General features: G+C 38.9%; 1 protein-coding gene across 3 annotated transcripts in view; it reads right to left on the reverse strand.

The window, feature by feature from the left end:
* Trhde (thyrotropin-releasing hormone degrading enzyme) overlaps positions 1-17,059 on the reverse strand; it is a 407,371-nt gene that overhangs the window by 283,731 nt on the left and 106,581 nt on the right. For all 3 annotated transcript variants that reach the window (XM_039079684.2, NM_001108991.2, XM_039079685.2), the window contains exon 3: positions 11,874-12,000. In XM_039079684.2, coding sequence (XP_038935612.1) covers positions 11,874-12,000 — 127 coding nt within the window. The remainder of the gene's footprint in view (positions 1-11,873; positions 12,001-17,059) is intronic.

The raw sequence follows: 17,059 nt of genomic DNA on the forward strand, positions 1-17,059 counted from the left end.
TACATTACCCTTGTACACACACACACACACACACACACACACACACACACACACACACACTCATACATACTAAAACAGAAAAATCAGGTATTTTTATTATTATGTAAACAAAAACCTGTCATTCAAACCAGATTTCTTGTTCCCAAACTCTAATAAGAAAATTTATCCTAGTTGTTATCTATACCATTCCAGAAAATGTGTTCTCATTAGTGTGGTTTAGAGTCCCAGTTATATATGTCACCTGCCTTACAGAATCCTCAAAATGACTTTTCTCCTTTTTTACCCACCACTCTTCTCTGGATTCTCATGAAGAAGAGGCTTCTCTCTAAGAACCTTTCATGGCTATAACACAGAACTCACACTCTTCATTTAAAATGGTATTAAATATTATCTTTTTAGACTAAAGAATTGGATTATAGTTTATACTTTGTGGGTTTCAAATTTACCTTCATCCCTGTAAATACTGTAGTCTCTCGACATACCCACAATCTCCTTAAGGATAGAAAATCTTGTGTCAAAACACCTGTTTTCCCTCTACAATCTCATTCTGATGCCAGGCAGGTAATGAATTCCCCATAAAGGCAAATGCTCTGTACCTTGAAGAGAAGTAATCAAGCAAACTCCTTTACAAAACATCGATTTACAAATTACAGAGCAGCAGCAAAGGGAAACAGAAGACTTTGCACCATAATTAATTGAAACCTAAATAGGGTGAGTAACAAAATATTGTGCCTGTCATTTTATCTGCCAACCAATTAACTTATAAGCATCTATGATGAAAACGTATTTCCAAGAGTTTGGTACATCTTCATGGTACTTGTTTCTTCAGTTTTTCTTTCCATCTTTCCTGCAATGGCTAGTGTTATTACTTTTACCAGGAAGAAATTAGCAAAACTAGCTAATATATTATCCCACTAACAGATAATTTGCTTTATTAAAGTGATATATACTTTAATCCATGAGTTCTGAAATTTCTTAAAAAACTGTTTTTAACAGAATTCCAGTGTCAGAGTGTCACATAGCCTGAATTTGAATTCCTAATTCGTTCATTGTTATTTAAATGATCTATCTGCATTATTTGGTTACCGAATCCCTAAATTTCTTTCTCTGGAAAAATTGAAAAAATAATAAATACTATTTCTAAAGGTCATGATAATAACTAAATGGGTAAAAAATGTACAAAGGTCTTAAAAATAATTGACATTTCATAAATGTAAGCACAGTTGTCATTTTGTTGCTATGTAATATGAAAGACAATTTAATTACATAATATTTAATTATATATAATATAGGTCTACAATGTTCTTTATAAAGAGTACTTCAAGTGCTTACCGAAATAGGATGCACAGATATCAAAAGTGTTGTTGTATCATAACCAAGCATACTGTAATCTGTTGCATAATTTAATAACAAGAAGTAAAAACTCTACATCCCTCATACAAGTGGTTTTAATTACTCAGTTTCGAGATCTTAAAACAAATCATATTGTATACCCCATTGGCTTATGTTGGCTTTAAAATGATAAATAAATACTTTGCTTATCAAGGAGAATAAACTGGCATCCTAACCTAACAGGAAGCAGTAGAATTCCTCTCAAGGAACTCTCCCCTAAACTACTTGGCGTGAAAACTCAAATTCTTAGATATATAAGCTCACATGAGCTGTACCACAGTCAACAAAGTAAAACTGTTCAGCATTAGAAATGAATCAGAACATAAGCGAGAAGTTCAAAAATAATATGTTGAAAAGGGAAACAGAGCAAACTGGTATCGAAAAATAAAAAATAAAGATCCAAGCCTGGTATAGCGGCCTATGCCTGCAACCTTAGGACTTGGGCTGTTGCGGAAGAGGCTCACAGTGAGAATGAACATTGCCTGGACTATATGGTGTGCTCCACGGCTACTTGGACTCTCAAAGAGCTGGGGGAGGGGAAGCTTAACACATCCTCCTGGATCTGCATTATCTTCTACCCCATTGCGCCTAGAGCAGAATTCCAGCCCTTTACTTACTCTCTTACATGAACGCTTGTCTCTTTGCCATTTCAAAGACACCATAAAACTCTAAAGTCAAACTCTAGGCATGTTTTTCTCTCTAACCATAACTAATGTCACATGATTTTCACAGAGCTCATTTTTACATTCTCTTAAACTGATACCTAAACACATTCAGATAAATACTTCCATGTGAAAAGATAATTAATTAATTAATACTTAATATTAATTAATTAATACTTCCATGTGAAAGATGTAATTAATTAATTTTTAAAAGCCTCGGTCTCACGCATGCCATATTTAGCCTTCATATACTTCCTAAACTTCTTTCTGGTTATTTACTAATATTGATTGATTGACTTGTTGATTAATTTAAACTAGGTATCATAACGTAGCCAAGGTGGCTTCCAACTTGTCATCCTCTTGCTTCAGCCTCTTTAGTGCTAGAGTTACTGGAGGGTGCCAGTGTACGTAGCATGTTAGCTAATTAAATGATTGTCTCCAATTGATAAGTTGTATCTATTACTATTTGGCTTTCTGTCCATCTTCACCTGGTAGAATGAAATCTCTAGGAGAGAAAGGAGTTTTGCCTATTTAGTCGCCATGGAATTTTCAGGCCATTGATCCATCTCAAAGTTTTTAACCCAGAAATGTTCCTGTCCAAAGGAAGAACAGGGACAAAAAAATGGAATAGAGACTGAAGGAAGGGCCCACTTGGGGACTGCCCCACCTGGGAATCCATCATGTCTGCAGACAGCAAAACAAACACTGTTGCTGTGATCAAGAGTTGCTTGCTGACAGAAATCAAGTGTAGTAGCTACTGAGGAAGTCAGCAACAGACCAATGCAGATGTGAATGCTTGGAGCCAACCATCAGATTGAGCTCAGGGAACCTGGTAGGGGTGCTGGGGGAAGGACTGGAGAAAGGGGGTTGGAATTGCAACCCCATTGAAAAACAGCATAGGTTGGCCTGACCACCCAGTTCTACCAGAGTACAACCAAAGAGTATACCTGGAGGGATGCATGGCTCCAGATACATATGTAGCACAGGATGGCCTTGCCTGACAGCAATGGGAGGGAGGCCTTTGGTCAGAGGGAGGTTTGATGCCCAAGAGTAGGGCTATGCTAGAGTGGTGGGGCAGGAGAGGTTGGGTGAGTGAGGGAGCACTCTCATACAGGCAAAGGGGAGGGGCCATGGCAATGGCAGATGTGGGATGGGGATTGGTGGAGAGGTAACTGGGAAGTGGGATATCATGGGATGGGGGATTGGTGGAGGAGGCAGCCAGCAGGGAAGTGGGATATCATTTGAGATGTAAAAGAATGGGATGATCAAGAAAAAATAAAAATTAAGCCTTCTGCTTCTGCCAGCACGTGGAGCTGACCGGGTCCCACAGCTCTCTGTACCAAAATTCCATGGGGGAGAGAGCTGGACTCTCAGAAGTGCGGACAATACTGAGAGCTCAGGGGAAACCACCACTTCTGCCCACATTCCTGGCCCAAGAGGAACCAACCTAAAACACTCTGGACATAGGAACCTAGGAGCAGTCAGAGACAGGAACCTTCTGGTTCCTGAGCCCAAAGCTAAAAGCCAGTTGCTAGAAGTGCTGACACATCTAAAAGCAGAGGTAAGACTACCACTTCTGCTCAGAGGGATGCACATGGAACCCTTAGGACACAGGAACCCAGGAATAGACTGGGACATGACACTTCAGGTTTCTGCCTGCACCCGGAGTTTACCCAGTCCCACAGTTCTCTGTACCCAGACCTCACAGGGAAAATGTCAGACTCCAGGATTGCTGACACACAGGCTTACAGGAGGGTAAAGCCACTGTCAGAGACAGGAAGACCAACTAACACCAGAGACAACCAGATGGCAAAAGGCAAGCACAGAAACCTAAGCAACAGAAACCAAGACAACTTGGCATCATCAGAGCACAGTTCTTCCACAAAAGAAAATACTAGATCTCGCAACTTACAGGAAAAGTAAGATTTAGATTTAAAATCGCATCTCATGTAGGACATAAATAACTCCCTTAAAGAAATACAGAACAACACAAGTCAACAAGTAGAAGCCCTTAAAGAATTACAGGAAAATACAACCAAACAGGTGAAGGAATTGAACAAAACCATCCAGGATTTCAAAATGGAAATAGAAACAAGAAAGAAATCACAAATAGAGATAACCCTGGAGATAGAAAACCTAGGAAAGAGATCAGGGGTCATAGATGCAAGCATCACCAACAGAATGCAAGAGATAAAAGAGTTTCGGGGGTAGAAGATACCATAGAAAACATTGACACAACCACCAAAGAAAATGTAAAATGCAGAAGGCTCCTAACTAACTTAAATATTTTCAACAAAATTATAGAAGAAAACTTCCCTAACCTAAAGAAAGAAATGCCCATAAATATACAAGAAGACTACAGAATTCAAAATAGATTGGATGAGAAAAATAATTGCCCCTACAACATGATAGTCAAAACACCAAATGCACAAAACAAAGAAAAAATATTAAAAGCAGTAAGGGTAAAAGGTCAAGTAACATATAAAGGCAGACCTATCAAAATTATACCAGACTTCTCAACAGAGACTATGAAAGCCAGACGATCTTAAGCAGAGGTCATACAGACACAAACAGAAGACAAATGCTAGCCCAGGCTATTATATCCAGCAAAACTCTCAATTAACATAGATGGAGAAACCAAATTTCCATGACATATTCCATGACAAAAAACAAATTTACTCAGTATCTTTCTACAAATCCAGCCCTACCAAAAATAATAGATGGAAAACTCCAACACAAGGAAGGAAACTACAACCTAAAAAAGCAAGAAAGTGATCTAATTTCAACTAACCCAAAAGAAGATAGCTAGACTAACATAATTCTACCACTAACAACAAAAATAACAGGAAACAATTACAATTCAATTACAATTATTGAATTCCCCAATTAAAAAAATAGACTAACAGACTGGATACGTAAACAGGACCCATAAGTTTGCTGCAAACAGGAAACGCACCTCAGTGACAAAGACAGACACTACCTCGGAGTGAAAGACTGGAAAAAAATTTTCCAAGCAAATGGTCCCAAGAAACAAACTGGAGTATCCATTCTAATATCAAATAAATCTACTTTCAACCAAAAGTTATCAAAAAAGATAAGGAAGGACACTTTATATTCATCAAAGGAAAATCTACTAAGATGAACTCTGAATTCTGAACATCTTTGCTCAAAGCATACATTATACCATACACAATAATAGTAGAAGATTTCAACATACCCCACTATAGTCAATGGACAGACCATGAAAACAGAAACTAAATGGAGACACAGTGAAACTAACAAAAATTATAAACCAAATGGATTTAACAGATATCTATAGAACACTTCATCCTAAAACAAAAGAATATACCTTCTTCTCATCACCTCATCGTACCTTCTCAAAAACTGACTGATCATATAATTGATCACAAAACAGACCTCAATAGATACAAGGAGATTGAAATAATCCCAAGCATTCTATCAAATCACCATGGACTAAGGCTGTTATTCAATAACAACAAAAGCAACTGAAACGACACACACACACACACACATGGAAGCTGAACAACACTCTACTCGGTGACAACTTGGTCAAGAAAAAGTAAAGAAAGAAATGAAAGACTTTTTAGAATTTAATGTAAATGAAGGCACAACATACCCAAACTTATGGGACTCAATGAAAACACTACTAAGAGGAAAACTCATAGCTCTGAGTGTCACCAAAAATAAACTGGAGAGAGCATACACTAGCAACTTGACAGCATACCTCAAAGTTCTAGAACAAAAAGAAGCAAATATACCCAAGAGGAGTAGAAGGCAGGAAATAATAAACTCAGGGCTGAATTCAACCAAATAGAAACAAAAGCAACTATGCAAAGAATCAACAAAATCAGGAGCTGGTTCTTTGAGAAAATCAACAAGATAGATAAACCTTTAGCCAGACTAACTAGAGGGCACAGAATCAGAAATGAAAAGAGAGAGATAACAACAGAATCTGAAGAAATTAAAAAATCATCAGATCCTACTACAAAAGCCTATATTCAACAAAACTGGAAAATCTGTATAAAATGGACACTTTTCTCAACACATAACAAGTACCAAAGTTAAATCAGGATCATATAAACCACCTAAACAGTCCCATAACACCTAAAGAAATAGAAGCAGTCATTAACAGTCCCCCAACAGAAGAAAGCCCAGGATTAGAAGGGTTTAGTGCAGAATTATATCAGACCTTCAAAGAAGACCTAATACCAGTACTCCTCAAACTATTCCACAAAATAGAAACAGAAGAAACAATATACCGTTCGTTCTTTGAAGCCACAATTATGCTTATACACAAACCACATAAAGACCCTACAAAGAAAGAAAACTTCAGACCAATTTCCCTCATGAATATCAATGCAAAAATACACAATAAAATTCTAACAAACTGAATCCAGGAACACATCAAAATGATCATCCATCATGAGCAAGTAGGCTTCATCCTGGGGGTGCAGGGATTGTTCAACATAGAGAAATCCATCAAAGTAATTCACTATATATACAAACTCAAAAGAAAATACATATAATCATCTCATTAGAGGCTGAGAAAGCATTTGACAAAATTCAACACCCTTCATGTTAACGGTCTTGGAAAGATCAGGAATTCAAGGCCAATACCTAAACGCAGTAAAAGCAATATACAGAAAACCAGTAGCCAACATCAAACTAAATGGAGAGAAGCTTGAAACAAACCCACTAAAATCAGGGAATAGACAAGGCTGCCCACTCTCTGCCTACCTATTCAATATAGTACTTGAAGTCCTTGCCAGAGCAATTAGACAACAAGAGGAGGTCAAAGGGATACAAATTGGAAAGGAAGAAGTCAAAATATCACTATTTGCAGATGCTATGATAGTATACTTAAGTGACCCTAAATATTCTACCAGAGAACATCTACAGCTGACAAACAACTTCAGCAAAATGGCTAGAAATAAAATTAACTCAAACAAATCAGTATACTTCCTCTACTCAAAAGATAAACAGGCTGAGAAAGAAATTAGGGAAATGACACCCTCACAATAGTAACAAATAACATAAAATAATCAGTGTGACTCTAACTAAGCAACTGAAAGATCTGTATGACAAGAACTTCAAGTCATTGAAGAAAGATACTGAGGAAGATCACAGGAGATGGAAAGGTCTCCCATGCTCGTGGATTGGCAGGATTAATATTGTAAAAATGGCCATCTTGTCCAAAGCAATCTACAGATTCAATGCAATCCCCATCAAAATTCCAACTCAATTCTTCATAGAATTTGAAAGAGCAATCTGCAAATTTATTTGGAGTAACAAAAAACCCAGAATAGTGAAAACTATACTGAACAATAAAAGAACTTCTGGGGGAATCCCAATCCCTGACCTGAAGCTGTATTACAGAGACATAGTGATAAAAACTGCCTGGTATTGGTACAGAGACAGGCAGGTAGATCAATGGAATAGAATTGAAGACCCCAAAATGAACCACAGAACTCTGGTTACTTGATCTTTGACAAAGGAGATAAAACTATCCCATGGAAAAAAGACAGCATTTTCAACAAATGGTGCTGGTTGAACTGGAGGTCAGCGAGTAGAAGATTGCAAATTATCCCATTCTTATCTCCTTGTACAAAGTTCAAGTCCACATGGATCAAAGACTTCCACTAAAACCAGATACACTGAAACTAATAGAAGAGAAAGTGGAAGAGAGCCTTGAACACATAGACACAGGGGGAAATTTCTTGAACAGAACATCAATGGCTTATGCTCTAAGTTCAAGAATTGACAAATGGGACCTCATCTAATTGCAGAGCAGCAAAGGACACTATCAATAGGACAAAACTGGCAACCAACAGATTGGGAAAAGATCTTTATTAATCCTACATTTGATAGAGGGCTAATATCCAATACATATAAAGAACTCAAGAAGTTAGACTCCACTGGATGAAATAGCTCTATTAAAAATGGAGGTACTTGATAAGTGGATATTAGCCCAAATGCTTGAATTAGCCTAGATGCACAGAACACATGAAACTCAAGAAGGATGACGAAAATGCAGATGCTTCACTCCTTCTTTGAAAGGGGAACAAGAATACCCTTAGGAGGGGATAGGGAGGCAAAGTTTAGAACAGACGCTGAAGGAACGCCCATTCAGAGCCTGGCCTACATGTGGCCCATACATATACAGCCACCAAACTAGATAAGATGGGTGAAGCAAAGAAGTGCAGGCTGACAGGAACCGGATGTAGATCTCTCCTGAGAGACACAGCCAGAATATGGCAAATACATAGGCAAATGCCAGCAGCAATCTGAGAACAGGGACCCCTGTTGAAGGAATCAGAGAAAGGACTGGAAGAGCTGAAGGAGCTTGAGACCCCATATGAACAACAATGCCAACCAACCAGAGCTTCCAGAGACTAAGCCACAACCCAAAGACTATATACATGGACTGACCCTGGGCTCCAACCTCATAGGCAGCAATGACTAGCCTAGTAAGGGCACCAGTGGAAGGGGAAGCCCTTGGACCTGACAAGGCTGGACCCCCAGTGAATGGGACTCTTGGGGGGAGGGCGGTAATGAGGGTAGGATTGGGAAGGGAACACCCATATAGAAGGGGAGGGGGAGGGGTTGGGGGATGTTGGCCTGGAAACCGGGTAAGGGAATAACATTTGAAATGTAAATAAGAAATACCCAATTTAACAAAGATGGGGAAAAAAATGGAGGTACAAAGAATTCTCAACTGAGGAATACTGAATGGCTGAGAAGTACCTAAAGAAATGTTCAACATTCTTAGTCATCAGGGAAATGCAAATCAAAACAACCCTGAGATATAACACCTCACATCAGTCAGAATGACTAAGTTCAAAACTTGGGTGACAACAGATGCTGGTGGGGATGTGGAGAAAGAGGAACACTCCTCCATTGTTGGTGGGATTACAAGCTGGTATATCCACTCTGGAAATTAGTCTGGAGGTTCCTCAGAAAATTGGACCCAGCTATACCACTCTTGGGCATACACCCAGAAGATGCTCCAACATACAACAAGGACACATGCTCCACTATGTTCACAGCAGCCTTATTTATAACAGCCAGAAGGTGGAAAGAACCCAGATGCCCTTCAACAGAGGAATGGATACAGAAAATGTGGTACATCTACACAATGATATACTACTCAGCTATTCAAAACAATGACTTCATGAAATTCATATGCAAATGGACAGAACTAGAAAATATCATTCTGGGCATGGTAACCCAGTCACAAAAGAATACACATGGTATGCACTCACTGATAAGTGGATATTAGCCCAAAAGTTTGGAATATCTAAGAAAAAAATTACAAGATCATATGAAGCCCAAGAAGAAGGAAGACCAAAATGTGGATGCTTCATTCCTTCTTAGAAGGGAGAACAAAATACTCACCAGAAGAATTACAGGGACAATGAGTAGAGCAGGGACTGAAGAAAAGCATATCCAGAGACTGCCCACCATAGGATTCATCCCATATGCAGCCACCAAACCGAAGCACTGTTGCTGGTGCCAAGAAGTGCTTGCTGACAGGAACCAGTTATGGATGTCTCCTGAGAGACTCTGCCAGAGTCTTACTAATAGAGATGAGGATGGTTGCAGCTAACCATTGGACTGAACAAGGGAACTCCAATGGAAGAGTTAGAGAAAAGACTGAAGGAGCTGAAGGGGTTTGCAACACCATAGAAAGATCATCAATACCAACCAACCAAACCCCACCAGAGCTCACAGAGACTAAACCACCAACTAATGAGTGCACATGGAGGGACCCATGACTCCAGACACATATGTGACATAGGATGGTATTGTTCAGAATCAATGGGAGGTAAAGTCCTTGGTCCTGTGAAGGCTCCTTTCCCCAGTGTAGGGGAATTCCAGGGCATTGAGTTTGGAGTGGGTGGATGGAAATGGGAGCATCCTCATAGGAGGGGAAGTGGGAAGGGGTGTGAGAAAGGGAGGAAAGGGTATAACATTTGAAACATAAATACATAAAATATACAAGAAAAATAAAATATTTTTTTAAAAATTATAATTCATAATACAGGATGGATGATGGGGATTTCTCAAAAGTGATTCTGTAACTGGGGATTTTAACATAAGGCATATTTAGAGAGTGTACTTACAAATCCATTAGCATACACATCTACAGACATAGGAAAGCAGTAGACCTTTACAAGAAAGCACCCTGAGCTGTGGTAACTCCCCTCAATGTATAAAAAGGAGTGTTCTGGAGCAAGTCAAATCATTCAATTATATACACCATAAGGTAGCTTAACAAGCGGCGGCAATGGTGAATAAAGCTTATTTTTCCCCTCCAGATGAAAGCCTGCATGGTTCAATTGTGAGTGAAATGGGGAAGCAGAAAAGAATCCTGCTGCAAGCTGACAGTGACATGGAACCCCCTGAAGTTATAAATTGACTTCCTCTGCTAATTACTGATCTGAAGGGGACAGAGGAAGATCCACATTTTATTTCTCTTGCTGAACTTGCAACACAAGCGCTTGTGAATTTTACATTAGGGTCAAGCTGGGAAGATCCCAGTTAGCTGGTCTGGATAAGAGCACCACATCCCATGCAAATAAGGTCAGGCAGTCTTCCCTGCCTTGGGTGACTACAACTGAGAGCCCATGGAGAAACAGATTCTAAAAGGAAGTAGATTTTAAAAGGGGGGGTGGTTTATGGATCCTATTTGAAATAAAACTCAGAGTGGAGTAAATGCAGAGTAGTGGATATTTCCAAAAGACCTCACAATTCATTAAAATGGAATGTCACGCCCATAGATGATAAGACAGCTTTTCCATCGACTGTCTGAACTACTCACTGTATGACCAATAGAGCTAATCAGCAGGCAGCTACTTTAATGAAATAGGCCCAGTTCTCCAGGCAGGTAAACCTGTAGCTCGAACTCCCATTTTTGATCAAATAACCATTTTATTCTTCCCAAACCCCAAAAATGTATCTTATGTGGATCCTGACTAAAACGAAGAAACAACACTTGAGAAGAAAATTGGTGACAGGGGTGTGAGCGGGGACCAAAGTGCTGTTATGATGTCATATCCCTTCTGAAAAGGGAAAGTAACTTCGACACGTCTATTGCCTATGTGCACCCTTTATAATGCCCTGGAACATTCTAGCTCATTTCCTGCCAAAAGCACAGCCTCGTTCAAATTAGAATAATACATTAATGTGTTTATTCGCAGGACCAACAATTACTGAACACATTCGCTCTGCAAAAGGGATACGTACTAGAACATTCCATTATTATAACAATTTCCATTATTACCAAGTTTCTCTTCTGTTGCTTTTTTATGAGCTTAACTACGTGCTACAAAATACAATCTTAAAAAATAATCTGAAGGAAAGCTAATTCGTTAAGATCTGACATATACCAATTTGGAAAGAGAGAAGTTATCCATGTCAACTCTGTGTACAGTATTACCTACTTACTAGAGTCAGTCATAAAGACCTGAGTCCCTCAATGCTAGGAAATACCTTCAGTCCCCTTATACAGAGTGTGCTTTAATTACATCTACCCACGTGGTCACTGTAGTCATTAAGCTTGATTTCTGACAAACACCCTTCTATAGGCTGTATATAGCAAATTGTAGCTATTTAGTTTTTTTTTTTTTTAAGAATTCTAACTCACATAGCACCTTCCATAATTCCCATGAGCACTTACTGGCAAGATTCCAGGTCATTAATCTTATTTTACCTCTGAGCTGAATGCCTCAACTAGTGATGAAGAAGAAATTCTACCTTCCAGGAGTCCTTCCAATAAAAGAACCAAGAAATTCTTACCTAGTTTTGGCAAAGAATAGGGCACTTTAAAGTAGTCTTCATAAAATTCTATTAATCTCTTTGTAATGTGGAGAGCATAGTCCCCGGATCCTCTTCTGATAGCGTCGGGTCTTGCATATAATCGAACCTAATTAAAAATATATATAAAAGTTACTTTAGCCTTTTGGTACTTGAGTTTTATTTTCCCTGAGCATATGAATCTGCACAAATCACTTTGGATAGCATAAAAATTAAACGGCGTTCCTGTTTATATATCAAAACACATTGTAGCAAAAGAGCCAAATTTAAACAACTGACGTGGCAGAGTAGAGCCAGTCACAATTTACTCACTTTCCAGGATGACTTAGAAACGATTTATACACCTTGCATCAAAATAAATAGTCTAAGTTATTACTTACATGTGCTTGCTAGAGATATGAAGGCACGGTGGATTAGAATAAGGGATCCATGGCTCAGCAAGTGAGAAAAACTCACGGTCTGTTACAACATGCTGCATGGAGTTTTAGAAGAATGACCAGACTCTGTGTGTGTGTGTGTGTGTGTGTGTGTGTACGTGTGTGTGTGTGTGTGTGTGCGTGCGCGCGCACGCACACGTATATCTTACTTATGCTTCCTTTTTCTCATTCTTATGTCTTTGGAATCAACTGGTTTTTTATTCCAAATTCATAAAGTAAGAACAGAAAACTTTTCACGTACATGAGCAACCCCCACTCGGGAAAGCTGCCTGCATCTGCTCCTAGATTTAAAACCAGCTGATGTAATTCATATTTTTAACAGAATCTGGGTCCTTATTATTGATTCCTAAAACAAGCACCATAAATTATCTAGTCCTTGGCCAAAATAAAAAAAGGTCCCAAAGTGAGAAACATAAAACTGAACAAAACCAACAATCCTATAGAAAAGGTTAAAATGAGATTAGTTTTCATAAAGCTTTCATAACGCTATCCAGCATCTCTCCTTTCCAAAGGCTAAATCTATTTTTCACAGATGTGGTCCCTAATCCTCATATCAATTCTGTGAATAAGAAGTGTGCATTTCATGAAGCAGTAGAAAGGATACCAGCAAGGGAGTTGGATTTTAGTCCTACTCTGCCACTAACCAAGCAGGGGGACACTGAACAAATCATTTAACCTCTTTGGATCTTATTTATAAAGTGATGTTGTTGGCCATCAGCTAGTTGCTAAAATGCTTCTCACTTCTAAACTACATTACCTCCAACCCCATTTTACAAATAAGGGAGTCTGTGTTCTTTTTAAATCACTACAAAAAAAAATAAGTGGTTTACTCAATATAGCAAAATGGATATTTATTTTCAACAATAAAACGAAAAAGCTGTATTCAGTTTTAATGTAAAAATTGATTAGGCAATTAGCTCTCTATTAGCCCAGCCTAAAAGAGAACAGAGATGTATAGTCAGAAAGTATAGGCTGGTTACAAGGAAAATACATTCCGACTTCATGTTGGAAAGACACGTAATTCAATAAGGTACCTGCTAAATTCAATACCAATTGTTTACTTAAATTGCAAACTACTTACTCCCTATCAGCAAAATCAAGTGGCAAATTTCGTTGATAGCCATCAACAGTCTTGACTGGAAATGGTATAAAACCAAGAGCTATCAGGACCGACCAGTATGTACATCAGTAGAATCTGTCACTGAGAGGCAGTAGGCACCCTGCTACCACGGCAACGACAAATGTGGAATGCCTCAAACAAAGTTCTCAAAAAACCATCCCTCACAGAAGATGAGGACATAGTCAGTTTAGAGAGAGAGGCTCTCAAAACTAAGCCTTCAGCACTCGAGAGACTCACGGTACTCATGAGCTCACAGAAAACGTGTTTACCTGTACAAGATTAAAGCAGGCAACAATCCAGAATGGAATGGAAAGCGGTTCATGAGGGACCAAATGTGGATAGATGATTTACTAAATTAAATGAAGGGGGGATACATTTGCAAGGATATAGTAATGGGGGTGGAGTGTGACCTTCTCAAAAATGTAATAAAATGTAATAAAATTTAAAACTAAATAAATGCCTACTAATTTTAAAGGCACTTCCAGGCAGAGATGGCTTACAAGGGAGTGAGGGAAGCAGAATGGGAGACTAAAAAGCCAGCAAGGAGATGGGAGCTCAGCACACTAAATGAAAAACAAGAAAGAGCCTAGGCACTGGGCACGTCCACCAGAGACCACTGGGGACCATTCATTATGCATTCGTCCAGTCACGGGACTATTTATTTGGCACTGTTGTTGCACCAGATCCAAGACTGTCTTTTCACTTCCTACTCTGGAGCACATGCTGTCTACTTAATCAAAGGAGCCACAAAACATAGGGAAAGCAATGTCTGTGCAACGACCATTCTCGAAGACCTTTTCAGTAATTAGAAGTGAATGACAACTAGTGGTAGGTGCTGTACACACGATAGACTACACATCTCAGATGGGTTCTGAAGAATGGTGGGGTTTTTGAGAAAGTCCCTGGCAAGTAACTGATAAATTGCCATTGCAGCTATGGCAGGTGCTACTGCAGTGTGACATAACAAGGGTCACTGACTTAACATTTAGGCAGCCCCATTGATTTGGGTAGAAACACAATCAAGTCTGTCAATCAAGTCAACCAGTTAGTCAAACACTCTCTAGAGCCAAGCAGGAGAAACACAGTTAAATCAATCTGGTTGTCAAGATTTGATGGAAATAATCCAACTTGAATGAGAAGACAAAACAGACACATGCTGAACACAATGTCTTCATTCTCCAGTTCAGACATTTATTGCGGGCCTGCTGTGTTTCAGGCATTGTACTAGGGAATAGAAATAGAACAATAAAACCCCTACTACAAAATGAACAAGACATTTATACTTACTGCTCTTAAGAGGTTCACCGTGTGTGGAAAACAAACAAATAAATCACCAATGGAAATACAACCCAAGAAATAGAGCACTGCACATTCTGTCTTAGCAGAACACAGAGCTAAATCCTATCTCACCCCTCATCTTTCTGATGCGTCATTCCCAAACTATCCCCTTTGTTTCCATTTCATCAGCTTATGGCTCCAGAGCACAAACAGATACTCTGTATTCTTTCTTTTGATTTTTGTTACTGTTTTGGGTTTAGCATTGTTTTTTTTTTCTGGATGTGGACTCACTATGTAGCAAATGCTGTCTCCAGATTATGATCTTCCTGCCTAAGTCTCCAAAGTGCTGGGTTCGTATGTATGCACCACCATACCCAACTTCCTAAGCTTCTTTGTTTTGTTGTATACTTTATATAGATCTTTCAATTCGAATTCTCATAGAAATGATGAGTGAGTTAACAACCAAGTCAGAACACTTTAAATAATGAGGGGGCCTGAGAGAAAGTAGGTATAAGCAAGGCATTTGTTATGTGCCCTCCCTGTTTCTAGTCTCCCTTACACTCAAGGAAAAACAGCTCCACAGCTCCACCCCCCCATTGCTATACTAGAACTAATCTCAACAGGATCTGTAATAACCACATGGTGGCAAATCTAACATCCAATTCAGAGTTCAATCCATCAGCAGAATGTACATTTAGTTGTTATTGAATGTCCTTGAAACGGTTTCTTCCTGTGGACCAGTCACTTCTTCATGTTGGGGAGTGAGTTCCTTGTTTCAACACATGGACCTCTTTGCTTCTCTGTTTACACTCAGTCCTTTAATTATAATGACTAGCTTTGTGTTTGTGTGACTTCCAAAATGATGACGTTACCCAATAATTCTGGGCTTTCATAATCATTAACCAACTGTCCACTTGACATCTCCACTTCAAATCTCAGCTATCACATTCCAAAGGCAAATTCCTGCTGATCCATATGCACAGCTGTTCCTTCAAATCATTCCACATCCCAGTGAAACACACTTCCATCCTGCTGTCTGTCCTTGTTTCCCTCACAAGCCAGATTATCCTATTGCCTCTGCCTCTGCCTACCCAGAACCCTACTGTTCTCACCACACCACTGCTACCTCTCTGGTCCCAGCTATTTCTGTTGTATTGTTCTCCACACGGTAGTCAAAGTCTCTCTGATACATGAGAATCAAATCATGTTATTCCTCTGCTTTTGACCACCTTTCCATGTCATTCAGAGTAGAATTCCAAGGGTATACAAAAGGATCTACACATACATTTGATTTCTCTAGCTCTGTGCTTTTATTCCTATTGCTCTGCTAACACTCATATGACACTCAAGACTTTAAAGCTCTCACTTCATCATCTTCCGAAGCTGCCTAAGTATCTCATGCTCCCAGAACACCTCCTCCTGACCCAGTACTGTCTAACCCTTCCCAAGAGTTTCCTTGAAACACTACCATTGGACAAAGCTTATGTGTTGACTATCCATTTTTATGTCTTCCTGCCTTCTTCCCCGTGAGTATAACTTGATTAAGAACAAAGAATTTTGTCTGATATATCTAACTACATGAAGGTGTTATATTTTTAGGTCAAAATATGTGTAGAGAGTGTCAGGTAATGTAAGTCTTTGATAAATGATGTAACCAGAGAATTGAGTTTTAATGGCATGTTACAAATCCTAAAATATAAGACCCATGCTTCAAGAAGAGCAAATGTTTTAACTTAATATTTAAATAAGTAAATAAATAAATCTGGGTGATGGGAGGGATGGCTAAACAATTAAGAGCGTTTGTTATTCATGCAGAGGACTCAGGTTTGTTTCTCAGCATCCATCTGGAATCTGACAAGTATCTGTAACTCTGGTCCCAGGAGATCCAATGCCTTCTTCGAACTTCCTTCGGTATCAGTAACAGATATAGCACAAACACATGTATGCCAACAGAACATTCATATACACCAAGTAAAGTAAATAAATTTTTTATTTTAAGAATATTAAAGCTATGTGTACTAAGCACTCTTATCCACTGAGCCATGTTATTTTACGAATATAAATATAAAAGCCCATGGTCTCCTGAGGCTAATATATCATTCAACATGTTTTCACTACTTTGGTTCTATTTGATCTTCTGTGGTAGGCAGGATAACTCCCCTGATAGTAGTCTTCAAGTCCTAATCTTAGCCTGAGAAACTGACTTTGCAGGTGTAATTTATTAATAAATGGATTTGACGATGTGTGTGTTGGTAGGGGGGCAGATGTAGTAAACTACAAAATGGATGTGTATGCAGTATCCCAGACCAAAGTATCACATTGTTTGTGTGTGT

This window comes from Rattus norvegicus, chromosome 7 (assembly GCF_036323735.1).
Source record: "Rattus norvegicus strain BN/NHsdMcwi chromosome 7, GRCr8, whole genome shotgun sequence".
Lineage (NCBI taxonomy): Eukaryota > Metazoa > Chordata > Mammalia > Rodentia > Muridae > Rattus > Rattus norvegicus.